The following is a 26,522-nucleotide window of genomic DNA, read 5'->3' as shown; positions in this document are numbered from 1 at the left end:
TACGTATAAACAACTAATATCAAACCGTTAATTTACAAAACACTTTAGTACAAACAACTAATTATTAACTAATAGCTAACCGCTATCAGCTAATTGACAAAAACGCCCCTAATTTCCGATCCCATGCTTTCATTATCATTTGATCAAATATGGTTCATCGATTCCGTTTTGCCTTTTTGATTAGGTGGTTGGATGGTTCATTGTTCTTCGGTTTTGATCCTTTCCGTTGTTGGCCTTCAATCGCATGACTTTGTTCCTAGAATCTTGGGTCTTATTCAAATCTTTTTTGCTTATTATACGTGGGCTTTATTAAAATCAACACACCAATTATTTTTATATTATAATACGATTTTTCACAGATAAAAAATACTGATTTGAACTAAAACACTAAATAAATATATATTTTTATTAATTGTCAGTTTTTATGATGAATGTATAAATTAATAAATATTTTAATTAAAATGACAAACTATACTGTACTATACTTATCTCAAAGAACCCGACATCTTTTTATCTAAAAAAATTCAATTCAAAAGCAAAAGTATAAAAGTAATCCAACACACCTCATGACCCTCTTCTTTTTAATTAATTAATTATTTATTTATTTATTATTTATTTTTTCTGGCCATCTTCGGAGAAAATGAATGGAAAAAGCCAGTCATTATAAAAATAAAATAAAATAAAAATAAAAGGGGTTGACTTGTTGACCCAGCGCAAACGGGTCGGTCAGTCATTCCACTCATGCATTACAATTATTTATGGTTATGGAGGAACCAACGTCCATGGCGTCCACGATTCTCCATTTCGCTCCTCCTCTTCTCCGGGTACTTACCATTTCTCTGCCATTTCTTTCCTCAATTTCCTTTTTCTGCTCGATTATTGGCTGAATTGATTTACTTGTTAATTTTTTCCTTCTGTTCATGAAATTATTGTTGTTCCTGTTCGTGTTTAGTTTCATGTTCTCTGTTACTGCTCGAATTAGCATTTTACTGCTGTAATTGTAATTTTACAGCTCGATTCCTTGCTTGAGTAGTTGTTTTTCTGGTGTTCTTTTGTGACCTAGTGTTTTGAGGGGGCGGTGGGGTTGGGGAGGGATATAGGATTTTAGGGGAATAATCGGCAGAGGGTTGCTAATTTTTTAATCTGTTTGGTCATGAAGTGCCTGTTCAGCTTGGGGAAGAATTCATAATAGAGTGGAGACTGATTATAGTTGTTTTAGTAGGTTGGAGATGATTAATGGAATAATGGTTTAGTTAGTTATATTTGTTAAAATATATGTAGAAAATTTAGAGCATATTCATGGTAGATATCTTATTATTTGAGAGATTTGTACGTCATTATAAATAAATATGTACGAATTCTTATAATTGAAATAGAGAATTTTAGTTATATAACCATGGACAAATTCTTACTTTTGACTCTAAGGCCGTTGAGAGGCGTGCTTTCGACTCTAGTTCTGGTAAGATGAGCGAATCCTGTTTTCGACTCTTATAAGTAAGGGAAGTTCTATTTTCAACTGTAACTGTGGTGAGAGTTCTGCTTGATTCAGTGGACCACTTTCAGTCAATCTTGGCAAATTCAAGTTTGTTTGCAGAAAATTTCGACTATATATTTTTCGATTACTTCAGACAAATTCAAGTTTGTTTGATCATATTTTGAGTTTGATAAGAAGTGTTAAAATATATTATATCAAGGCTCTAATCGCAGCCGTACTCTCTCAATCCAAACGTTAGAAGACTAGGCGCCTAGTAAGAGACAACATGTGTAGGATACTTATTCGAAAACCATAAACAAGGCACAAGTATTTTCTGAGATCATAATTCTTTAGATAATTGATACAAGAAGCAGTGGCCGACTGATGAGGCTAAGAATGTGCGCGTGTTTACACAATTCACAGGGAATTTATATTTGAAAATCAGTAAATAGAGTTTATAGGAAACGATCAGATTGTAGACCCTGAGTAGTCATCACAATTATTTATACTCTTTTTACTGGTGAGTTTCCAGGTTGAACACAAGGATTTTAAGTCATGAATTTCAACGGTGAAGATCTTAAAAAAGCGACGAAAATACAGGAAGGGATCCGCTTATAGCGGATCCGAAAGCTAGACTATAAAAAGAGGTAAATAAAGCGATAAAAATGGAGTGAGCGGAAGTGAACGAAGCGAAAGCGGAAGATGAAGTGCCAGCGGTAACCAGATTGATCGGGACATGAGCGGAAGTCGGGACCAGATGAACGGGGGAAGAATTTTATATAAGTGTGTAAAAATGGTGGAAGAATTTAGGATGAAGAACTGAATGATATTTCATTATCTACTACGAAAGCATGAAAAGACTAACGCTACAAAGCTGTAAACGAAAGCTGTAATTCTAATCTAAGAAAGCTGTAAAGACTTGGCCAAAGGAGAAGGAAAACTTCTACTCCCTTGGCCATTCCTGTGGAGAACTCCCTTACACGATTGGAGCTCTAAAAAATAAGAAGATGAATTGCTAAGAAGTACTTGCTAAGAGTGTTTCAATCGAAGTATTGATCCTTTTTTACATAAAGATATCTGGCCCTATTTATAGCAGGTGAAACATGACAGTTGCAATCAGTTGTTGGGCAGTTCCAACCGCTGGGCAGTTAGGCGGTTACTGGTAGTTATTATGTTGAGGCAGTTGCTGGCCATAACTCCCAGGGCGCTTGCTTTGATTGCACTGAACTGTAAGGGCGCAAATCTTCCTCGCTTGCCGAAGGGCTGGTGGGCATCAGCGCAACTAGGCTCGCTTGTGCCGGCTGGAAATGGAATGGTTGTACCGCTGCAGTTGGAACACTTAGTTGGAATTTGGTGATAATCTGCAGCGGTGGGTGTCTAGGCTGTCGCTTGCAAGCGGGAGAGGTTGTCGCTTGCGGGTGGCTGCCGCTTGCCTCTCATGCCTTAGTATTTTCAGGATGTATTCTAAGCGCTTGCGAGCGGAGGTGACTGTCGCTTGTGGCGTCTGCCTTAGCTTTTCTGGCACCAGACTCCACTTAAAAAGGCAAAAATCGTTAATAATCTCAACAACGAATTCTGGATCATGCCAAGCGATATATATCAATAATGTGTGCAATTGATGATTCATTGTGATGGTTTTTATACAGAAATTCGAGTAATACACAGTTTTGTCAAGCTAAGAATATGCTCCTATTTGGAGTTATCAAACCTCCTCACACTAAACCTTTGTTCGTCCTCGAACAAACTGCATTAAGAGATCAAGAGGTTATACTGTTCGCTGCAATTAAGAAGTGTTACCAACAAGTGCCATGATTGGGAATAAAGTGAATCTCAAAATAGAAACAAAGAAGCCATAAGTATTCAGCTTGCCATTTGATTTAACAAGATTGGAGTTATCCAGGTATTGTCAACTTTGCTTGCTTATCGGGGAATTTTTTTTTATTTAGGAAACCTTCAGCCGAAGGGCGCGGAGTTTTTTTTTTGGATCGAGAGTTTCAAACAAAATTATGTCTGCTCAAGATCTTATTTGATGCTCACAGCCTTTTCAGTCCCTTTGTAATGATAGGTCCTCCCTACTTCGCTTGCATTGTATTTTAAACCATATTTAAGGACTTCTCTTTTCAAGTTATTTCTTATGAACACAGTCGAAAAGCATAGGTTCGCTTGCCCTACTGAGTATGGAAAATTTGAAACGAATGGGGCACTGATCTTCACAAGTCTTATTCGTTGTTACTTAGTTCAACGCTAATGTTCAAGTTATTGTGAAGTTCGAAGGACAATTACTTGATTTGATGTGCCTAAGTCATCTAACTCTACTCTAAAACATATCACAAAGTTAACTCAGCAGGATATCACAAGCATTTCACATAAGAACACATACTTCAGGTTATGTTAGGGATACAATAAAGAAAATTTGTCACTTATTACCAAAAATGTTGTGTCGTTGATAAATGATGTGTACAGCCCTTGCCATTCTCAAGATAAGTACATGGGGGAGGACCTTTCTTCATTTCCTCTTCTCGCTTGGCGGTCCTCGCCCATGAGGAAGGTTTCTGGATATCTACCGCACTAGGTCTTCCGTTCGTTGGAGACTCCTGGCTGTGTCAAGCTGTTGTTCCATAAGAATGGCGTTTTGTTGGGTGAGATCTGCGAGTGCTTTCATGATCTCCTACAGCGTCGTACCCATGCTTGCAGCTTGAGTCTCCAATGCTTTTACACGCTCTTCTAGTGTGGCAGTCGCTTTCTTTCCAGTGGCCAGTTCAGCACCCAGACTCCTAGCGCATGTGTCAATTATTGTCTAAGTCATCATGTATTGGGTGAGAATGGCTGAGTCGAGTTCCTCCAGTCTTCTTTCAATGCTTTCTAGAGATGAGCGGGGGGCTGATGGTCCAGCACCCGCTGCTGCTGGTGACTGTTGCTCGGACTCAGCCGAACTGATCTCCACTCGCTTTTCCTCTCGAAGGGAATCAGGTGTTGGTTCAAGGTGACGTCCCTGAGGAATACTAGCTGCCTCGCTGCCTCGTACTCCAGCTGCTCTGCCTTCTTTCTCTCCATATATCTCCTAAATCGCAGCTAAAGTTGAGTCAGCGGTTTCCAGTATTTGAGCAGCTTGGCCAGCACCTTCATTTTCCTTTTCCTCTGTCGTTCGAGCTGTCGCAATTGTTCGATCTGTTGTACTTTGGCGAGCAGCTGAGCTTGCTTCTCCTACAGCTTCCTATCCTGCTCATCCTCTTCTTCCTCTATTAGCGTTCTGTCTGATTTGACTGAGGAAGGAGTCAGAGTCTTTGCAGGTGTCCCCAGTCTGGTAGGTGTTTTTGGGCTGCGTGGGGACACTTGTAGGATAGGAAGGTTTGCAATTACTGCCTCCACCTCCTCGGCTTCGTTGGCAGCGGTTGTGGCAGCGGGGACCTCGACGGGGTATTCTCTGTATGACTCCACTGTGACATCGATCCCGCCGATGGTTTTTTCGGTAAGCACAGTCTCCCGCTCCTCCTCTACTCCAGCAGCAGTAAGCTCTACCGCTCCCGGCTGGTTAACGAGTGCGGCTTCCTCGCCTGTTCCAGCAGCAGTTGGCTCACCTGCCCCCTGCTGGTCAAAGGGAACAGGTTCATCGCCAAGTGGGCTCGGCAGTCTTGGTGACACCTCCACCATCGCAGGCCTTACTGGCGAAGGTCTCTCGGGTTGAGTGGTGAGTTCTCTTATGACGATCTCTTCCGTAGTCTGGAGAGGGGGATCGTGTCTTCGCTTGACTCTACATCCACCGCTTTCCCCTTCCCTTTCTCCTGCCTCGTCGCTCGCCGATGGGGTGTTGGATTTTTTCGTAGTGCTTCCTTGACCCTCGACTTCTTGACAAGCGGCGGAGCAAGGTCTTCTAGTTTCTTTGACCTTTTTTCTCCAGCGGCCGCTCGTGGCGCTTTTCCTCCCTTATCACTCCTGACCGCTTCAGCCCCGAAAAGATCCTCATCTATCTCCCGAGCGAAGCAGAGGGCTTCCTCTTCCTCATCGTTGGGAGCTTCATTGGAGACTGTCCTCTCAGAATCGGGCTCGGCTTGAGGTGTCACATCCTCTCTGATTTCCCATCCCACAAACTTCATATTCCTTTTTGGTGGAGGGGGCGCTGTCGCTTGTGCTTTCCTCTTTTTCTGCTTGGGGATAAAAGTAAACCCCTTGGACTCCAGCCAGGTTTTGTGGAAGGCCGCCGGAAACAGCGGCTTCATTTGTAGCTCTGGGGCTGGAGTGGGCAACTCGATGCCCGCGCGTCGGCATAGTTCTGTGATTAGGGTCCCATGACCCAATGTTCTGTCTCCGTTTCTTCGATCCCAAATATCTATGCCTATGATCGCGCCCAAATCCACATTAGCATTCTCCTCCAGAATTGAGCGAAGGGCAAGGAGGTAGTCAGGACGGATGTCAGTGGTATGTGCGGTGATCATTATTCTGCTCAGCGACCACTTCACCCATTCCTTTTTGTCTTCGTCCACCGACCCAAATTTTAAGTTCCTCTTCTCGTATACAAGGGTGGTGGCGAAGGTCCTGTAAAGCGTCTGCAACTCAAGCGAGCTGCAGACCTCCATTGCCTTCAACTTATCCCTCATCTGGATGGGTTAGTGGTGTTTCCATCCCAGGAATAGGTTGATCTTTCTGGCTGAGCAGTCTACCCATCTCCCCCGAATGTAGACATGTTTTAGACTCTCAGCCTGGTTCAGATTAGCATAAAACTCCCTCACCAGCGATACATCCACTGGCTCACTGGGGTTTCTGATCAACCACGACAGGCCTCGATCCTCCAGGCAGTCAGAGAGCGGGCCTGTGATCTTTTTGGGGTCAAATCCTCTCTCGTAGAGGATCCCCATCGCGTTCATCCGCTCATAGGCCGCTGCTGCATCAATGTTGGAAAAGTGGAGTTTGTCAAACTGCTGGGACCTCAACATATACTTTGCAGCATCGACAGCATTCTTTTTGGAGGTTTCGCCTCTGAATGCCTTCATCCTCCTCAGCGGTGCCTCTTGGTAAACAAGTTTGTCCTTCAGCTCTTTCAGCTGGTACTCCTTCAGCTCCTCGTAGTCCAACCACCAGTCGCTCACCGGATACCTCTGCTCTGTTTCTTCAGTGTATTCGAATCTGAGGTAGTCGTCCGAGAACTCTGGAATAAATTTTCTGAAGGGGAGTGACTTCAGCTGCCTGAGCTTCTCCCAGTCTTCTGTGAGCTCCAACACTCTCCCCCTCTTGTAGTATGCCTCAGGCGGCGCTGACTCTACAAATTCTGCCCCTGAGGTTGTTGTCACCACCTTTCGTCCGTCTGTGGATTTAATCCTTTGGACTCTCTTTTCTATTCTCTCCTCAACCTTCTTAAACTCATTCTTCAACGTTTCTCGCTTGATTGGATCTATTTTATTAAGCCTGTCTTGAACCTAGGGTTTCCAGAGTTATTGTTTAATATACGAAATTTATGAATCATGCTTTATTGCTTTAAAATGCTAACAATATTCATGTACATGCAATCATTTTCACAATTTCAGTGATTTTAACTTTAGATCCTTCCCCTCACAACGAAAAAAGGAGAAAATAACAGAACAGAATAAAACATACAGATTATTGCAAAATTGTACCAGAAGAAGCAAGGAAATCAGTTATTGTATCTAAATCTAACAGATAATATACCTAGATTCACAGAAACCAAACATATAAACAGTTTTGCAAAAATGAAGAACAGACAGTTATCGCGAAAATAATTTGGGATTCTGTGTTTTTGAACGTTGAATCAGGGAAAATCAACCGTAAAATCGAGTTTATGTTCTAAGGTTAACCTAGATTTTACCTTAGATGAAGCTATTACTGGTTGAAATGTCGAGATTTTGAAAAAATTTTGGCTTGGAGAGTGGTGGTTACTAAAGCGTCTGGAGAAAGTTACTGTAGGGCAAAAATGGAAAATGACTGGTGACTGGGGTATTTATAGAATTTTCTATCGCTCATCTGGAGAGCAAGCGGAGCGCTGCCTAATCCATTGTACTTACTTATAAAAGTATAAGGGAGGGTTTTCAGGACGGGTGAGCGAGTAAAGCAATACTTCTATTTATCTAAGCATGACACTCAAGTGGTGATGGAAGCGGTACTCGTTGAGCGATACTGCTCCCCCAGTGAATATCAGAGTGAGACAAGCGAAGCGATAGGTGGCTTGGGTCAGGCTCAGGTTAGAAGTTAAAATGCTAACATTAAACTACTCCTATAAAGTGATAATCCTACTCTAATGAATGCGATAACAAAACTGTAAACCTATACTATGAAAGCGGTAAGAATTATAAAATCTATCTATGAAAGTGATAAAGAAAACTTGTAAATTTTAACTAGGAAAGCGATAAATTCTAACTAGGAAAGCGATATAAGAAAACTGTAAAATTGGCGGATATAAGATTAGGCTTCTGGATCCCTTTTTTTTTTTCCCGAAATTCTATCCTTGAACGAGCTTTTGAACCTCCATCAGATTAATATCTGCACTGGCCTGCTGCAATACAGGCCCTTCGATATACGGCTTCAGTCTCTCCATTTACCAAGAAAGAGTTTCTTTCTCCTGGGGTTTCCAAATTATTGATCCTTATGGCTCCACTTGGCAGCATTTGCCTGACGATATACGGCCCAGTCCACCGCGACTTCAATTTTCCTGGGAATAAGTGGAGCCTAGTGTCGTATAGAAGAACCTTGGATCCCACAGTGAATTCCTTCTTCTTCAACTTCTTGTCATGGTAGAATTTCATCATTTCCTTGTAGAGTTTAACACTTTCATATGCAAGATAACGGAACTCAGTCAGATCGAGCAATCTTTTGGCGCGCTTCTCCTGTGCTGAGAGAAATCAAAGTTGAGATACTTCATGGCCCAATACGCGCGATGCTCGAGTTCCAGAGGTAGGTGGCAGGCTTTTCCATATACAAGCCGATGAGGGGACATTCTAATTGGAGTTTTGAAGGTTGTTCTATATGCCTACAGCGCATCATCCAATTTCTCTGCCCAATTCTTGTGACTTTTATTTACTGTGGTTTGGAGGATGTGTTTGATTTCCCTATTTGAAACTTCCACCTGACCACTCGCTTGTGGATGATAGGGGGTAGTTAGATGCTGGCGGACACCATATTGTTGAAGGCAAGATTGCAGCGCCTTATTCACAAAGTGGGTGCCTTCCTCGCTTATTATCGTTCTGGGGACCCTAAACCTTGGGAATATGGTATATTTTAGAAAGCGGATCACAGATCGAGCATCGTTAGTGGTGAGCGCTTGCGCTTCAACCCACTTGCTCACGTAATCCACCGCCACCAGAATGTATAATTTCCCATTGGAAGGCGGAAAGGGACCCATAAAGTCTATCGCCCATACATTAAATATGTCCACAAACAAGACTCCAGTTTGGGGCATCTCATCTCTCTTCGAGATAGATCCCAATCTTTGACACTTGTTGCAAGATTTAGCAAAGGCATCAACATCTTTCTGTAGGGTAGGCCAGAAGAAACCCGACTGCAAAACTTTGGCCGCTGTGTGCAGGCCAGCGAAATGCCCTCCTACATGGGACCCATGACATTCATTCAAGATCAGCGGGATCTCAGATTCCGCTACACAGCGACGGATTATCCTATCTGCGCCGATGTTGAACAAAAACGGTTCATCTAAAAAATAGTCCTTTGCCAAACTGAGCAATCTCTTCTTTTCCCTTTGTATAGTATGTGCTGGGAACTGTCCTGTAGTTAAGAAATTGGCCAGGTCTGCAAACCATGGCTCCTTTGCTTGCATGAGGAATAGCTTCTCATCTGGGAATTGTTTGTTGATTCCTGGAGATATGTCCTCTTCTTGCCTACCTACTGAGGTGATCTGCCACATGATTCTCTTTCCCCCTCTTATCCCTGATCTCTATGTCAAATTCCTGGAGCAACAGAACCTATCTGATCAAGCGGGCCTTTGTCTCATTCTTCTCCATCAAATACTTGATAGCTGCATGGTCGGTGTGGACAATGGTCTTGCTTCCGATAAGATATTGTCGAAATTTCTCGAAAGCGAAGACAATAACTAGCAGCTCCTTCTCGGCTGTAGTGTAATTCTTTTGAGCGGAATCCAGTGATTTACTTGCATAATAGATGACATTCAACTTGGATTCTACCCTTTGTCCTAGTACAACGCCGACGGCATAGTCGCTCGCATCCGTCATCAGCTCGAATGGCTCACTCCACACTGATGCTGAAATTATAGGAGCGGAGGTCAGCTTCTCCTTCAGTACTCGGAAAGCCTCCTCACACTCGCTTGACCAGTGAAACTGAAAATCCTTGCACAACAGTGATGTAAGTGGTTGCGTGAGTTGACTGAAGCCCTTGATAAAACGACAGTGAACCCTGCGTGTCCAAGGAAACTTCGCACTCCTTTCTCATTCGAGGGCGCTGGCATCTTTTCGATTACACTAACTTTTGATATATCCACCTCAATACCGGTAGATGAGATATTATGGCCTAAGACAATTCCTTCATTTACCATAAGATGACATTTTTCCCAGTTCAGCATGAGATCAGTCTCAATGCAGCGGAGAAGTAATTTTTCCAAATTATTCAGGCATCTGGAAAATGTCTTGCCATATACCGAGAAGTCATCCATGAATACTTCTATACAGGAGTCCAGGAGATCGCTGAAGATATGGTACATACATTGCTGGAAGGTGGCCAGAGCATTGCAAAGCCCGAACGGCATCCTTTTGTAAGCGAAAGTCCCATATGGACAAGTAAATGTAGTCTTCTCACAGTCCTCCGGTTTGATGGGAATTTGATGGTAGCCTGAGTAGCCATCGAGGAAACTGTAGTATTCGTGACCTGCGAGCTTCTCAAGGCATTGATCAAGGAAGGGAAGCGGGAAGTGATCCTTCTTCATGGCGGAATTCAATCTTCTATAGTCAATACAAACCCTCCATCCAGTGACAGGTCTTGTCATGAAGACCTCCCCCTCATCGCTTGTCTGTTCGACAAAGCCTCATTTCTTAGGAACCACCTGGGTTGGGCTAACCCACTGGCTGTCACTGATAAGGTATATGATTCCTGCATCGAACAGCTTGATCACCTCCTTCTTTACTACCTCTTGCATATTTTCGTTTAGTCGCCGCTGAGGCTGTTTGCATGGCTTAGCGTCAGCATCCAGCCTTATATAGTGCATGCACACCGCTGGGCTGATTCCTTTTATATCTGTAATCTTCCATGCAAACGCCGTTTTTCTTCTTTTGAGAAGTAAGACGAGCTGAGCCTCTTGGTCCGGCAACTGTGAGATGGAGATTATCAGCGGGTAACTCTCCTCCGGGCCAAGGAATATGTATTTGAGGTGTTCAGGTAATTTCTTCAGCTCATCCTTTATGTTGGTGTCGCTGGCTGGTTTTCTCATCGCTCGTTCAATGAATTCAGTAAGTGTTGGTGTGTCACCGCTTGCCTATGCTGAATCCTCTACAGCTTCCAGCTCAAGCGATCCGTTATCTGAAATTCCTTCCAGATTTTCAAGTATAATAAAGCTCTCAAAAGTTATTATTTCATTTGACTCATTGATAAAATCACAATTTTCTTCCAGAGGTTGACGCAATGCTGAGTTTATGGAAAATGTGACTCTATCTCCACCGAAGCTTAATGAGATTTCGCCTTCGGCGACATTGATTGTGGCTTGAGCGGTGGCAAGGAAAGGTCTCCCTAGAATTATTGGAATTTCGCGATCATTGCTCATTTCCATAATAATGAAATCTGCAGGGAAAATAAATTTGTTCACTTGCACGAGTACATCACGAATGATTCCTTTAGGTAATTTTATTGATTTGTCGGCAAGCTGAATTACAGTTCTGCATGCTTATAATTCATAAAGCCCTAATTTAGAGAAAAACGAGAAGGGCATAAGATTGATACTTGCACCTAGATCACATAATGCCCTAATTGGCTCTAAATTTCCTATAGTACAAATAATAATAAAACTCCCATGATCGCTTAATTTCTTCGGGAGGTCCTCCTTAAATACGGCGCTGCACACACTCTCCAGCTGCACCGCTGCCGCTTTGTCAGGGAATGCCCGCTTTCGGTTGATTATATCTTTGATAAACTTAGCGTAATGTGGCATCTGTGACAAAGCATCAGCAAACGGTATAGTAATTTGAAGACTATGAAAAGTGTGCACAAACTTATCAAATTCCTTGGAGTTGTTCTTCTTCTCAAGTCGTGTGGGAAAAGGGGCTCGAGCCAAAGGCTGAGCGGGACCCTTTTCTTTCGGTTCAAGTACCCAACCGGTTGGTATCGCTCGAGGTTGGGATGGACCTTTCTCCCCAGTTGGAATCTGTATATCTTCATACTGCACAGGCACATTAGCAACAAAAGGGTTAGGAGAATGATTAATACCACTGTCTGGCAGCGGTGGGGATTATGTCCGCTTCTCTCCCCTTGTCTCGACTGTCCCAGGCAACGTTCCTTTCTGTTTTAGCTTAATAGCTTCAGCTATCTGACTGACTTGTATTTCCAGCATTTTGATCGAGGCAAATGTATTTCTTTGGAACTCCTGATTTGCTCACTCTGTGTTCCTCCAGAGCTCCTCCAGACTCATCGGTGCTTGTCCCGCTGTAGGAGGTTGAGCGAATGCAGGTGCCTGCTACGGAAAGTGGGGGCTTGAAAGTATTGCTGTTGATGTCGATAATATCCCCCTAGATGATATTGTTGCGCAGCGAACTGTTGTGGCCTCTGAAATTGTTGGTGAGGACGCGGTCCAGCGGGGCCTTGAGCCTGCCCCTTTTGGAATTGATGGAATTGAGGGGCATTTCTGCCGGCCATATAGTAGACCTCCGCTGGGTTCTGAGCCTCTTCAGTCGAGCACCTGCGGACCTTATTGGTCTTCAAAAGCTCTTTCCTCACATTCCGCGGCCTCGTGCAGCGCCTGTTTTCCTTTATTACGCAGGTTCTGCTTCATTAGCTTAGACAACTCCTTGACTTGGATCGACAAACTGTCGATCCTTGCATCGTGAGAAACGGAAACAAGAACCTGGTATAGACCCCTCGATGGCTCGGGCCTGTTGGACTCTGGCCAACTTGACTGATTTGCCGCCATTTTCTCTATCAAAGCCCTCGCTTCTGAGGCACAGCGCCCCATCAGCGAGCTTCCTGCCGCTGCATCTAAGGACATTCTTAGTTCATGAGTATTCCTGAGTAGAAAATTTGTAGCTCCACGAAGTCCAGAATTTCATAATGAGGGCAAATGCGGAGCAATTGTTTGAATCGGCTCCAGGCTTTTGGAAGGGTCTCATCACTCGCCATCTTGAAAGTGAGTATTTCATTCTTTTTGCGAATGGTCTTCGATACAGGATGATATTTACTCACGAAGGCCTGCGCTGCTTCCTTAAAAGAGCCAGGAATGGGATAAAGGTTATCGAACCATTTCCTAGCTTCTCCAGATAACGAAAATGGAAACAGTATCAGTTTTGCAGAGTCCTCCGTGATGCCGTGAGATTTGGAGGTGGCAACGATCCTGTTAAAGTTCTGTAGATGCTCATAGGGGCTTTCGTTGAGCAGCCCATGGAATTGGCTCTAGCTCGCCAGGCTGACGAGCGCTGGTTTCACCTCATAATGGCCAAAGCCTCTGGACGCAAAACTTGTAATTAATGTATGATCCAGAAGGGACTGGTAGTGAACATCCATGGGGACTTCAACAAGCGGGCGTTCAACAGCCCTGTGTCCCTCAGCCCTCTAGTAAGGCTCAGCAGTAAGTGGTGGGGGAGTGATGGTAGCGGGTATCGCAGCGGTGTTGGCAGCTTGAGCCGCTTGGGAAGCGATAAACGCCCCCTGCGCAGCTTGAGCTTTCTCCACCTGAGCGAGGTGCGCTTGCAGCCCGCCATTCCCTGTTGAATGCTACTGAGGGCTCTCATTAATTGCTTCTTAGTTGGTGTGAGCGTATGGGGAACGACAGTAGGGACCACAGTGGGGATGTGGAGCGGCACCTCCTGCGAAGAAGCAGATGTGGCAGAGTTGGAAGATGTCCTAGCGGCAGTCTGGAAAGCTGGGACGACAGTAGAAGGAGCGGTGGCATTTCCTTGGTTCGCCATAAGTTGTTCTCAAACTTGCTCTCTGAACAGACGTTTCTGCGATCGAGCGGAAGGAATAAGACTTGTGGGACGTTGAAAATGCTTCGGACCCCTACGTAATGATATCCATATCAAAGAAAAAGTTAGCAAAATTAGTAAAAATGCAAAAATTAATACAAAAATTTAAAAGTAATTTATGGCGCTTCAAAAGATCCTTAACCAGAATACTTTTAATGAGTTTAAAATCCCCGGCAACGGCGCCAAAATATGATAACTAAAAAATAATATGTACGTGTGTGTTTACTCAATTCACAAGGAATTTATATTTGAAAATCAGTGAGTGGAAGTTTATAGAAAACGATCAGATATAGTAATTTTTGTGGTTGTAGACCCTGAGTAGTCATCACAATTATTTGTACTATTTTTACTGGTGAGTTTCCAGGTCGAACACAAGGATTTTAAGTCATGAATTTCAACGGTGAAAATCTTGAAAAAGCGACGAAAAATGCAAGAAGGGATCCGCTTGCAGCGGATCTAAAAGCTAGGCTATATAAAGCGGTAAGTAAAGCGATAAAAAATGGAGTGAGCGGAAGTGAGTGAAGCGAGGGCGGAAGATGAAGTGCCAGCGGTAACCACATGATCGGGACATGAGCGGAAGCGGGGACCAAATGAATGGGACATGGATGAATGGCGGTTACCGAGTGAACGGGACATGAGCGAGCGGCACATTATATGTATACATATGTATATATATATGAGCGACCGAGAGTGAAGGAGAGATGTTGTGTCTGAACTGTGCGTTACTAAATGGATAGATTTTCCTGGGGGCAATGAGCGAGCGATGCAGTTGTGTTATCGGGAATATATGTATTTTACGGAAGCAGTGAGAAGAAAGTATTGTAATTATATAAACTGAATATAAAGAGTTCGTAACACTGGAATTTTTGACCTTAAGGGATTTACAACAAGACTTCAATGACACCCAGATTCAAGATATTATAAGAAAGAAACCCTACTGTCACTAGGAATCTCTGCGACCTAATAGACCATCGCCTATGTTCCGTTAATTTTCCCAAAATCTGCCCCATTAGTGGCTTTACCCTTCTGTTACCCCTTTTTAATCAAAATTGAATTCAGAACAGCAGTTAAGCAGGTCGACAAGGCTCTCGCGTATTTAACTACATTGAACTACCTTGAGACCGCCTTTGGCGCATAACAAGGCTCAAATAATCAATTCTTCTCTAGCTTTAAACCAGTGAAATAGAATTCTCTAAATTCAAACTTTATATAAGTGTGTAAAAATATGGAAGAATTGAGGATGATGAACTGAATGATATTTCATTATCTACTAGGAAAGCATGCAAAGACTAAAGCTACAAAGCTGTAAACGAAAATAGTAATCTAATCTAAGAAAGCTGTAAAGACTTGGCCAAGGGAGAAGGAAAACTCCTACTCCCTTGGCCATTCCTGTGGAGAACTCCCTTACAGGGTTGGAGCTCTCGAAAACAGGAAGACGATTTGCCTGAGAAGTACTTGCTAAGAGTATTTTTTAATCGAAGTATAGATCCCTTTACATAAAGATATCTCGTGGTAGCCTGAGTAGCCATCGAGGAAACAATCTCGTGGCCGGCTAATTTCTCAAGGCATTGATCAAAGAAAGGCTTCGGGAAATGATCATTTTTTGTGGCAATGTTGAGCTTCTTGTAGTCGATGCAGACCCTCAATTTAATAACCGATCTTGTCATGAACACCTTCCCTTATTGTCCGTCTGCTCGACAAATCTTCCTTTCTTGGAGACTATTTGGGTTGGGCTTACCTGCTGGGTGTGGCTGATGAGGTAGATAATATATGCATTAAAAAGCTTAAATACCTCATTCTTTACCACTTCTTGCATATTTTCATTAAGGCATCATTGAGTCTGTCTGCATGGCTTGGCTTCGGCATCAAAGATGATGCGGTGCGTGCACATTGCTGGACTAATGCCTTTGATATTTGAGATATTCCATGTAAACGCCATCTTTTGTCTCTTAAGAATGGCTAGGAGTTGGCTTCCTGGTCCAAAATCAACATGACGGAGATTATCAGCAAGTAAGTTGCCCAAGAATACATAGTTCAAATGTTCTGGCAGTTTCTTCGAGTCCTCTTTTGGTGTATACTCGTTCTCTGGCTCTCCCTTGACTTGCTCAATGGACTCAGTGTGGTTTTTTTTTAAAAAAACTATATAGCAACGGCTAAACCCAAAATGGGCTGCCTATGTACCCCAAGTGGGGATCAAGCCGTACGTAGTTCTGCTGATACACAGTCTAAGTACAAGTCAACAACCAAGACAAGCCTAAGCTATCAAAGTAATCAACCTAAGGCAACATGCATAGGCATCAACCAATCACTATCGACCTCAAGTCTAAGTACTAATCCTTCAATCATAAGCTCTACCAATCAAACAAAATAGCACAAAATATGCTAAGTGTAGGTAAGCTAAACATACATATCGATGGAATCAAAAGCACGGTCAACCCTTGGCATCCACTCATAGAAGACCTCGAATTAGTAAAGGGATGTCTTCCATTCTAATGTCCTATCTCCCGATAAAGAAGAAGCCGCATTGGTTAGTGTATCTACCACCCGATTTCCTTCTCGTTAGATATGGGAAATCCGCCAAATGACATCGCGTAACTGCAGAGACAGTCGGCTAAGGCACGCATGTAAATCCGCCAAATGACATCGCGTAACTACAGAGACAGTCGGCTAAGGCACGCATGTAGAGTCCAATGCCCAGACGATGATGAGATCAAGGCTATTTTGCACATCGTGTCTGTCTCAATCCACAAGGGAAGAAAGCCATGCTCCACTGTCAAGTCGACCCCTCTATATGTTGTCTCCAACTCTGCGAAAGTATTCGTCATATATGTGGAATTGGCGACTGATAGGCTATCATCACTGCTCTTGAAGTATCTCAAATAATGCCCGCAACACTCTGCCTAAACAACACTAAATGGGCAGTCCACTCCTCCGACTTCCACTAACTAAGAGAACTCTCTTACAGGACTGAAGTTCTCAAAAATTTAACAGAGTAAAAGCAAAATGAACACGAGAATGAAATGTATATTACACTAGAATCTAGTCCTATAAATAGAAGTTCGAGATCGGCAGTTGGTGGGAGTTGAGTAGTTGTAGAGAAAGGCAGTTGGGATGCTGTTGCAACCACTGGACAATTAGGCAGTTAGATGGTTGATCAGTTGGAACTGCCCTAACTCTCAGTTTGCTCGCTTGGCTAGTTTGACATTGCTGGGCACAGATCTTCTTCGCTTGCATAGCTTGGCTGGGCTTAGTTGAACGGCATCGGCACAACTTATGCGGTGCTATCGTTGTTGGCCGGTATGAATGGCTTAACCGCTGGGAGATCAATATTTAAATGATTCTGGGTGGCTTCAAGATCTTGCTCGTCAGCAGTGGACATCTGGTTGCTGACTGGGGCACAAGCGGAATGTTTCTCACTTGTCACAGAAGATGCCCTCGCTGGCCTTTCCATACTTCTGAGCCATAATATAGCTTAAAAAGTCTAAAAACATTAATAATCTCCACAAGCAGTCCTTGGATCCTACCAAACAAAACACGTCAATAAAGTATGTCATAAATCAGATTTTCACGTAAAAATTCAAGCAATATACGATTTTATCAAGCGGTAAATATGTTATTATTTCAAGTTATAAAAATGCAATGAATTTTCCTTGGTTCCTTGACTTTCCTAATGTTAGAACCGACACCATTGTGAATGGTAAGAATGAGTACGGGCAAGCTACTCCAAGTCTTGTGTTACAGTGGGTTAAGAGATGACATCTGAATGGAAATCTTACACAAAGTGATTTGCTTTCCATCTGACTTCAAGTTCTTAAAGGGAAGAGGAAAGGTAAACAGGGTTGAGTTGCTGGTCATGCAACAGAATTGAGTTGGATCAATTTTAAATGTTCTTGTCCTTTCTAGAAATGAATCATTTTCCTCCATACTTCAGTATCTTCTTCAGAGTAGCTTGGTATTTCATCTAATAAATTTTGACATCCATTCATTATGCTTTCGGATTATTCTTTTAGATAAAAAATGCAGAAAAATCTATTGAATGAAAGCAGAGAAGTAATTCCTCTAGCTTCTGCTGCAGGAACAAACGAGAAACAATTTTGTGGGATTCTGCAAAACAAGGATAATACAAAGCATTCACAATGACAGATCTTGTTCCCATTGGGACTATTTTGGCTGTGCTTACCAAACAGATCATTAAAACAGCTCAAGCAGCCAAGGATGTTGTTTTTGAGAAGGAAAGTTTTAAGGTTTTGGGAGAACACCTTCATGACATAGAGCCTGTCTTGAAGGAATTGCAGTCGCAACAATTGAGTGACTCACCAGCAACAAGGCAAGCTTTGGAGTCACTTGAAACTAACGTAAAGAAGGCAAACAACTTGGTCGAGAAGTACAAAGGCAGAGCTCGATTCTACCTATTAGTCAAATGCCGGCATATTGTCAAGGAGATACAGGAGGTTACAAGAGAGATTGGAAACTCATTGGCTGAATTTTCTTTTGCTAATGTTGAAGTCTTGTCAGGTATCTCGGATCAGGTGAACAGGTTACAGAATGAGATGCAACGTGCAGAGCTTGAAGCCGCTCAGTCTCGGCTCCAAATTGTTGACAAGTTAAATCAGGGCCTTTCAGATCAAGTGTTTGACAAAGATTTTGCAAATGACATGCTCAAGCAAATAGCAAGGGCTGTTGGCATCCCGGTGGAGCCTACATCAATTAGTAGAGAACTAGCTAACTTCAAAAAGGAAAAAGAAGAAGCTGAAATTAGGAAAGAACAGGCAGAAGTTTTGTTCTTAGAACAGGTCATTGAGCTGCTGTCTCGAGCAGATGCTGCCAGAGATTATGAAGAACTGAGGAAACAATATTTCCAAAGACTCAAAGTGGTAGAGACATATCCTGGTGAAGAATGCATCAAGCCATTTAAACCTTTCTTTTGTTGTATAACTGGGCAGGTGATGATCGATCCGGTTAGCCTCTGTACTGGTACAACATGTGAAAGGGAAGCCATCAAAACTTGGTTCAAGTGTGGAAAGACTACTGATCCTGAAACGTTTGAAGTTCTTCAAGATTTTTCTTACAGGCCAAACATCCAATTAAGACAGTCAATCCAAGAATGGAGGGAACTCAATTATTGTGTGAAGATTAGATCTTGTATGACAAGATTGCTATTGGATATTGACTCATCTGTTGAGGAGGCTCTTGATGATATGAGAGAGCTTGTTAGTGATAATTCTATCAATAAGGACTGGATTTCCATCGGGGGCCTAACTGATGTTGCTGTTACTACACTTGATGGACGGGTTACTGAATCCGTACAGAAGAAATTATTGGCAACATTGAAGGACATCATTGAGGGACATACTCGAAACAAGGTCAGTTTTAGCCTCTTTTGATTTTGATTTTTTCTAACTATGATTTGACTGTAAACTTCTGATGGTTCTGGATAAACACACAACATCTATCCTTGTTATTTTAGATAGGTGACAGACCTTTGAATTTCAGGATATCTTCATTGAGAACCAGGGAATTGAGAGAATTCTTCCTTTTTTAGCAATGGATTCTATCATATCAAAGACTGCTATTGAATTGCTGCATGAGGTTTTACTTGATACATCAGGCTGGAACACCCGTTATTGCCAGATGCTTTCTCTACATTCCAATGCCATCCCACTTCTTGTTTCCCTTCTTAAAATTCCGGAGAATGAAACTGCTAGAATAGCAGAGGAAATTTTGGTGAAGCTCTGTGAAACAGATGATAATATTATTTGTGCTGCTAAGGCAAACTGGTTTGCACCACTAATTTCTAAGATGATCAAAGGTCAGTTCTCATTACAACCCTCAAATTTTTTTTGTTGACCTGTGTTGTTTTTAGATAGCTGTTAAAGCATGCTTGTGATGCAGAATGTTTGTCACATTCTAGTAAGTTTTCTTCATAGATGACAATGGACAAGTTTGGGGTGGGGAAAGGCAAGACTAACCATCTATCAAGCTATAAGTGAATCTGAAACCCAATAATCTCTCTACTATAACTCATGTTTAATTTAGAAAATGTCCGAAAAAGAAGATGGCTGTGTGCCTTATTATCTTTGGGTATGGATCAGCTGTTGACTATTATTTTTTCTGTTTCTGCTGAATAATATCCTATCTGTTAATTAACTGAAAGTTTGAGTTTAATGATTACGATCTAAGTGCAATAATATTATTCTGTGTTTCTTTCTAAATTTGCTGTTGAACCACATATTTATGTGTTTTTAAATCATGTTATTGACATGTCGACATCTGTTGAGTGGAACCATGCATATATATATGTACTTGAACCGTGTTAAGTTGAATATTGAGAATGATCACAACAACTGATTTTGTGTCTGATTCGGTTGTTCATGTAAGGACAAGGATTGAACTTTTGGAAAATTTTCCATTTGTGTAGTTTTTTTGCTCATTATATGTACATTAAATAGCAAAACTCTATCCTTAAGAAATACTCCAAAACTGATGTTGATGTTAATGATGCTGGTACACCTTCACCTAAGATAGAGAAATATTTCTATGATAGTGTGTAAGAGTAAAAAGCAAGATACAAATCTATACAACTAATGCACAGCTAATACCCCTCCTCAAGTTGAAAAGATTTGAAATGTCAAACTTCAAAAGAATTTGATTAAACAAACACTTGCCTAGAACCTTTGTAAGAATTTCAACCTATTGACGAGTATTTGGAACACAGGCTGAAACCACGACATATCTCATCTCTTACATGCTATGCATCATTTATTCTTGCTATTCAGGATCAGTACCTGTAAGGATATCAATGGTAAGGGAACTTGTTGGCATGGAGCTGGATGAAGAGAAAATAAAGTTACTCGGTGAGGAAGGGATTATTCCACTGCTTATCGAGATGGCTTCTGAAAAAAAAATTGAATCAAAGGACATGTCATTACAAGCGCTCGTCAAGTTGTCAGCCTTCCCTCCCAACAAACACCTTATTGCTGCAGCTGCAGGTGTCCCCCTCATTCTAAAGCTGCTCTTCTCTTCCCACATGATTGCTGTTGTTGTCGCCAAATGTGCTGAAATCATCGCAAACCTTTCCTCAAATGGCGATGGAACTAAATTTCTGGTTGATGAATCAGGCATTCTCCTCGATTTAGAGCCTGTCACAGCTGGCTTACTGGCTTTTCAACAGAACATAAACTCACTTGATGTTGTTCGGAAGCCAGCCTTACGTGCATTGCTCGGGATTTGTCAGTCTGAAGCTGCGCTTGTCAAGTCAGCCGTTCTATCTGCCAGTGGTGTCCCTGTAGTCCTTGGTCTCCTAGATGACGCCAACCAGGAGATACGTGAACTAGCCGTAAATCTCTTGTTTCTTTTCTCTCAGCATGAGCCAGAAGGAGTTGTAGAGTATCTTCTCAAACCTCGTCGATTGGAAGCTTTAGTTGGATTCCTTGAAAGTTGTGATAAAAACAAAGTACAAATGGCTGCAGCTGGTTTGTTAGCCAATCTTCCCAAGTCAAAAACATTGCTCACCACAAAACTGATCGAGCTTGGCGGGCTACAAGCGATCCTCGACATTATTAAATCTGGGAGCATCGAAGCTAAAGAAAATGCTCTCAGCGCTCTCTTCCGGTTCACTGATCCAACAAATCTCGAATCACAGCGCAATGTGGTGGAACTTGGTGCATATCCTCTGCTTGCTGACCTTCTTAAATCTGATTCAGTGACAACAAGTGCCCGGGCAGCAGCCCTGCTAGGTGATCTTTCAATGCGCACTCAGGAACTCAGTGTCATGTCCCCCCGGCGTATGGGTTGCATATTCATACCCCGAGCACGTGTCATGGTTTGTCCAGCACATGGCGGCAATTGCAGTGTGAAAACAACTTTCTGTCTGTTGGAAGGCAATGTGGTACCCGATCTTGTCAAGCTTCTTCAAGCTAAAGTCCACGCCACAGCCTATGAAGCGATTCAAACTCTGTCCACTTTGGTGCAGGAAGACTCTCCTTATAGAGGAGCTGCTGTACTGCATGACCATGGAGCAATTGGACCGACTATAGATGTTCTGAGATGGGGCTCTGAGTCACTGAAAGGGGAGGCATTGGGACTGCTGGAGAAAATCTTCAAATCAACGGAAATGGTGGACTCATATGGTTCGATGGCTAGATTGCCTCTTGTGAATCTTACAGGAAGGAGGATTTCTGAGTATGGACATCTGCAGAGGAAGGCTGCTCGGGTCCTACTTCTCATCGAACGCCATTCCAGATCTTCTATGTCTCTAGATGATGCCGGATCGTAGAATGAAAACTTGTTATCCATAGAACAATGGTATCATGGACAGACATGCGGAAGCTGGAATATATGAGGTATGGATCAATACAATATCGCCATTTTTTTCTCAGTTTTTCTTGCTTTTGTATTTTAGGCGTCGCAATACTTAAGTTTGTTATTTTTGAAGTATGTTTGATCAATGTTTCTGTGCAGAAAGTGAGTAATATGGTGCTATCATTTGCATAAATGAATTCATTTTAGCTAGTTTCATCGATCTTTTTGGCTCTGATATGTTCAACTTTACTTCATTATTTTGTGTTTGATTGTAAGCTTTCTATTGGGTTGGCTCCCTTCTTATTCAAGAGAAATATTTCCGTCTGCTTTGTTAACCGTTGGATGAATCTGAAAAACCGTTGGATGAAGCTGAATTTTTCAGAGAGTGTTTGTAACTCATTCCTCTTCTGTTTCAATTGTGATTTTTGATCTGATTCCTATATCTCAACCAAAAAATTAGAGCATATTTTTTTGGCTGGTTTCTTGATCTTAACTCTTATTAAAGTTTATAGTATTTGCTGGTTGATTGGTGATTGAAGGACTCTTGTATCCAATCTTTATAATAATGAATTTTCTTCCTTGCTCGGGATAACATGTGGTTTCTTTCATTATCTTGAAGAATTTTTCATGTTTTTCGTATTTTATTTATTCATTATTATTCCTTATTTTACTTTAGAGGATTGGCGACTCCTGTTTGTTAGAAAAATAATTAATGATGTATCCTACTAGCTTAAGATTTTAGGTAAGACGATCGTTCGATCATCTAACATGTGCAATCTGGAGAAATCCACGATCCGGTTTCATTTGCTTTGTGCTCTTTCCTCATTTACTGTGCAACATGTGCTTAGTTGATTTTCCATGTTCTGCATAAACTGGTGCTTCTGTGCACTGAAATTTGGCTTATGGTAACAGCAACAATTGATAATATAATGGATACTGTTGTGTGTATAATCCGATGCAGTCGACTTCAAGCATGGTTTTCGAGTCTTACAGATGATGAGCAACATTTTTTGAGCTTTAATCTCTCGAGGAAGCGATGCAGTGTGGAATTATCTCACTAGACAGTGCCCAAGCACCTCTTGCAGGTATTCTTTTGTTAGTTGCTTTTCTGAGTTTTGCATTCGATGAAGTATGATTCTTTTTCTTGAAATTCTAGTATAATTATTAGCTCTTTTCTAGAATCATAAAAGAGCCTGTGCTTTGATTTTATGATTCAAGTATATATTATGTGTTGTTCCGTAAGGCATAGCGGATGGTGTAGAGTTGGACATCTCATTGTGACGTCATGGTTCAAACTCTCGGGTTTAGTTTGGAGGGGCATTAGGTGTCTTAAAAATTTTAAAGTGATTTTTTTATTATTTTTATTTTTTATACGCAGTTGCTATTTTTCGAATGTGTTTCAGATAAACTTTCGGTCCAAGTACAAATTATACTAGACAAATCACGTATCGTAGATAAACATTTGGATCGAAAATTTGATGCTATATACTTTTTAATGCAAAACAAAATTTTGATACTATATTTTAAATAATAAAAAAAGATTAATGAAGAAAAACAATGAATAGTAGAAGGCCTGCTTATATAGATCACAAGCAACTTTTTTAATGAAAAAAAAATATATAGTTATTAGGTTCGATCGGGGGTTTATCGTATTTTCGGGTAGCCACTGCAGGTTTCCATGTCATAACAAAAAAAAAATGTGGTTAGATTTTGTGTTCATAGAAATTGTGTCGGTAATATAAAATTTAATCTTTTTGAATTATTTAATTTTTTGTTAGTAGATAAAATATATAATATATTATATTTTTTTATAAAAAAAATTGTACCACTTAAAAACACGACGTTTTAAAGAATTTTGCTCTTGTTGCCTCTGATGCAGATAACTTAATTGGCCTATGTATTTTATTTTATTTTTATGACGTAAGAACCTGCTGCTACTCGAAAGCGCCGATAGAAACTTAATATCCTGCAAATTAAACCCGATAGGCAAGTCACACAAGGCTAATTGGCCTATATTGCCTCTTCTTTTCATAGTTGGAGTTCTTCGATTAGGGAAAGAAATGGCGTGCATAGAGTTAACACCTTCGTTGGAAAGTTGCACGAGATGTCTACCATTTAGCAAATTCATTAGCTCTTGGATGCCCGGTTAGTGTTACTTCATGTAGGGTACATTTGTCGAGTGAAATCAAAAGTGATTGTTTCGTGTTTTGATTTTGATTTATAATTTAAGTAGTTGGGTTGATTAGCGACGAAACTAATTTTGGATACCGAATGGGCAAATTATTTTATTTCAATTTTATATTTTCAACCGTTAATTTTCAGATATTTTATTTGAACCGACAATTTAGCCCATTTATGTATAAAAAAAATTATAAGAATTAACTAGGCAGTTCGCTACTTGTGACTCCACTTTATTTTTTATTTTTCTTTTATAGTAAAATTATAAAATACTATATATATATATGTGTGTGAAAAAAAGAAAAAATAGAAATATATATATAGTAAAATTGTATTAACATTTAGAATATAAAATTGTATTTTTATAAGATGTTTATAATTAGAATGATTATATATTTTAGACATAAAATAGAGTTAAAATTTTAAATTAGGGAGACGAAATTACATGATTAAATTAAAAAAAAAAAATTACTTTTACCCTCATAAAAAAAATAAGAAAAAGTTTGAGGCCAGTTGCCTTCGGACCCTTACCAGGTCCGTCCATGTGTTTGATAGTAAGATTCATATAATACTCCCTCTATCCTTTAACAATTTATCTATTTTTTTTATTTTGGTTCGTTTTATAACAAAATATCTATTTTTTTTTTCATAACGTCATTACCTTTATATCATATCATACTAACAGGCTAATTTAGTTTTTTTACCTTTATGTAAAAAGCAAACGAATATATAGATATGAAACGGAGAGAGTATATATATATATATATAATATATTAGCCTTTTATTATTTTAAAAAATTATCTAAACCTTCAAAACATATTTAAACAAAACCGGACTTTGATAACTCCATTCCATCTAACTATTTTTTTTACTCCTATTTGATTCCACTAATGTTTATCTCTTCTTCACCTACACTTAGCCATGCATTGAAAAAAAAAAAATCAACATTTTTTTTTAAAAAAATATATATACATATATATATATATATATATATATATGGTTTTTGCTTTTTAGGATGCAATCAGGGAGAAAACAACATTTTTGAAAATATAATTCTCTAACAAATTCAAATAAAAATTAATATAAAAAATAAAAACAAACTCAAAAAAGCATGCTCTAAGTTTTCAATAAAATAATAATTGTGCTATTTTTTTCTAAAAAAAGTAATAAAATTAAAGTCTTTAATAGTAAAAGAAAAAAAAATCCAATATGCTTGTTTCTTCAATAATTAGTGAAACATAAATTCGATTATCAAATGTCAACAAAACCCTCTATAATTAGTGATTTTTTTTAAATAACATTTTTATGTATAATCTAAAATCACAAACCCTTGCTCTACAAAACAAGTAACATTAAACAAACTATGTGTGATATGTAGATTTCGAGGAAAAGTTTGAATTAGGAATGACAAAAATAAGTACAAATCGAAAGTCCAATTGCACGAAAAAAACCGTACTTTGGTCTAAAAAAATAGGCTTAAAATTTTTTTGCGGTGCATGACCCGACATGCTAATGAACCGGGCTGTGTCCAGGCTCATGAAGGTTGGGTTGTTCTTGGCCAATCCGACTATTTAAATTAATATTGAAATTTTAATAAATTTATATATATATATATTAATTTTTGAAATAAAATAAAAATTACAATATAGTTTGGTAGTAAAAGTCTTAGTTTATATATGTTTGATTGTGAGTTTAATTCTCTATTTCCGGCCGACCCTAATTACCAATCATAATTTGACCACATGATCTTACAGTCGTAAGTTCACCCCATACTAAAACATTACTTACGAAACCTTGCTTACTGTAGTTTTTTATGAAAAAATTTGAAGCAATAGTTATTTGACGAGTGTTTGGCATAATTTCTGCTGGATATAAAAAATATATATATATTCTTGCAAGACAACATATTTAAATGTTAAAGGAAAAAATCAATCAAACACCTTGAAAAATTGAATGGTAAATTATTTGTAAAGAAACATGTTTGATTACTTGAGGCTTTTATATGCATTAAAAAGTAAAATATGTTGCCACACAAAAAGAATTATTTGAGTTTTTTTTAACATATTAAAAATAATCATATTTTATTATTTAGTAAAAATATGTTAAATAATTTTGATATTTTTGTATTTGTATTATATATATATGTAATGATATATTTATAATTTATATAAAAATTAAAAATATTTCGATATTAGTATGTAATTACTACTGTAATAAATTTTTGAGTAATCATAATAAAATATACTTTCAAGTTTCAATTATGCCGAAAAAAGTAATAGTCTATTCTCTTTGATTTATTATTTGTATTGTGTATTCTCCAATTTTAAAATAATAATAATAATAATATCACAATCAATACTCATTTTATAAAAAATAATTGTTTTACTTAAAATATATATATATATATATCACTCAAAATATACGTACAAATATGC

General features: G+C 39.9%; 1 protein-coding gene across 4 annotated transcripts; it reads left to right on the top strand.

Moving 5' to 3' along the window:
* The first annotated feature begins 709 nt into the window (after positions 1-709).
* On the top strand, positions 710-24,224 carry LOC127250562 (U-box domain-containing protein 43-like). 4 transcript variants are annotated; one of them, XM_051273904.1, is made up of 6 exons: positions 15,451-17,437; positions 17,684-18,971; positions 19,102-19,417; positions 20,385-21,950; positions 22,871-22,994; positions 23,944-24,224. In XM_051273904.1, exons 2-4 carry the CDS (start codon positions 17,745-17,747, stop codon positions 21,881-21,883), a joined length of 3,042 nt encoding a protein of 1,013 aa, XP_051129861.1. In that variant the 5' UTR covers positions 15,451-17,437; positions 17,684-17,744; the 3' UTR covers positions 21,884-21,950; positions 22,871-22,994; positions 23,944-24,224. The 4 variants fall into 4 exon arrangements, with proteins under 4 accessions (XP_051129859.1, XP_051129861.1, XP_051129862.1 ...); XM_051273905.1 differs by lacking the exon at positions 23,944-24,224 and adding an exon at positions 23,789-23,936; XM_051273902.1 differs by lacking the exons at positions 15,451-17,437; positions 23,944-24,224 and adding an exon at positions 710-824 and having other exon boundaries at positions 22,871-23,252.
* The last annotated feature ends 2,298 nt before the right edge of the window (positions 24,225-26,522 follow it).

This window comes from Andrographis paniculata, unplaced genomic scaffold (assembly GCF_009805555.1).
Source record: "Andrographis paniculata isolate CXL003 unplaced genomic scaffold, ASM980555v1 Contig37END, whole genome shotgun sequence".
Taxonomy (NCBI): domain Eukaryota; kingdom Viridiplantae; phylum Streptophyta; class Magnoliopsida; order Lamiales; family Acanthaceae; genus Andrographis; species Andrographis paniculata.
This window is presented reverse-complemented; position numbering and strand designations above follow the sequence as displayed.

Excerpts from the sequence above, each read along its gene's own strand:
- LOC127250562 (XM_051273904.1), top strand. The coding sequence starts at position 17,745 with ATGACAGATCTTGTTCCCATTGGGACTATTTTGGCTGTGCTTACCAAA. Across the intron at positions 18,972-19,101 it reads AGGGACATACTCGAAACAAG|GATATCTTCATTGAGAACCA; the intron begins GTCAGTTTTAGC and ends TTTGAATTTCAG. Across the intron at positions 19,418-20,384 it reads AATTTCTAAGATGATCAAAG|GATCAGTACCTGTAAGGATA; the intron begins GTCAGTTCTCAT and ends CTTGCTATTCAG.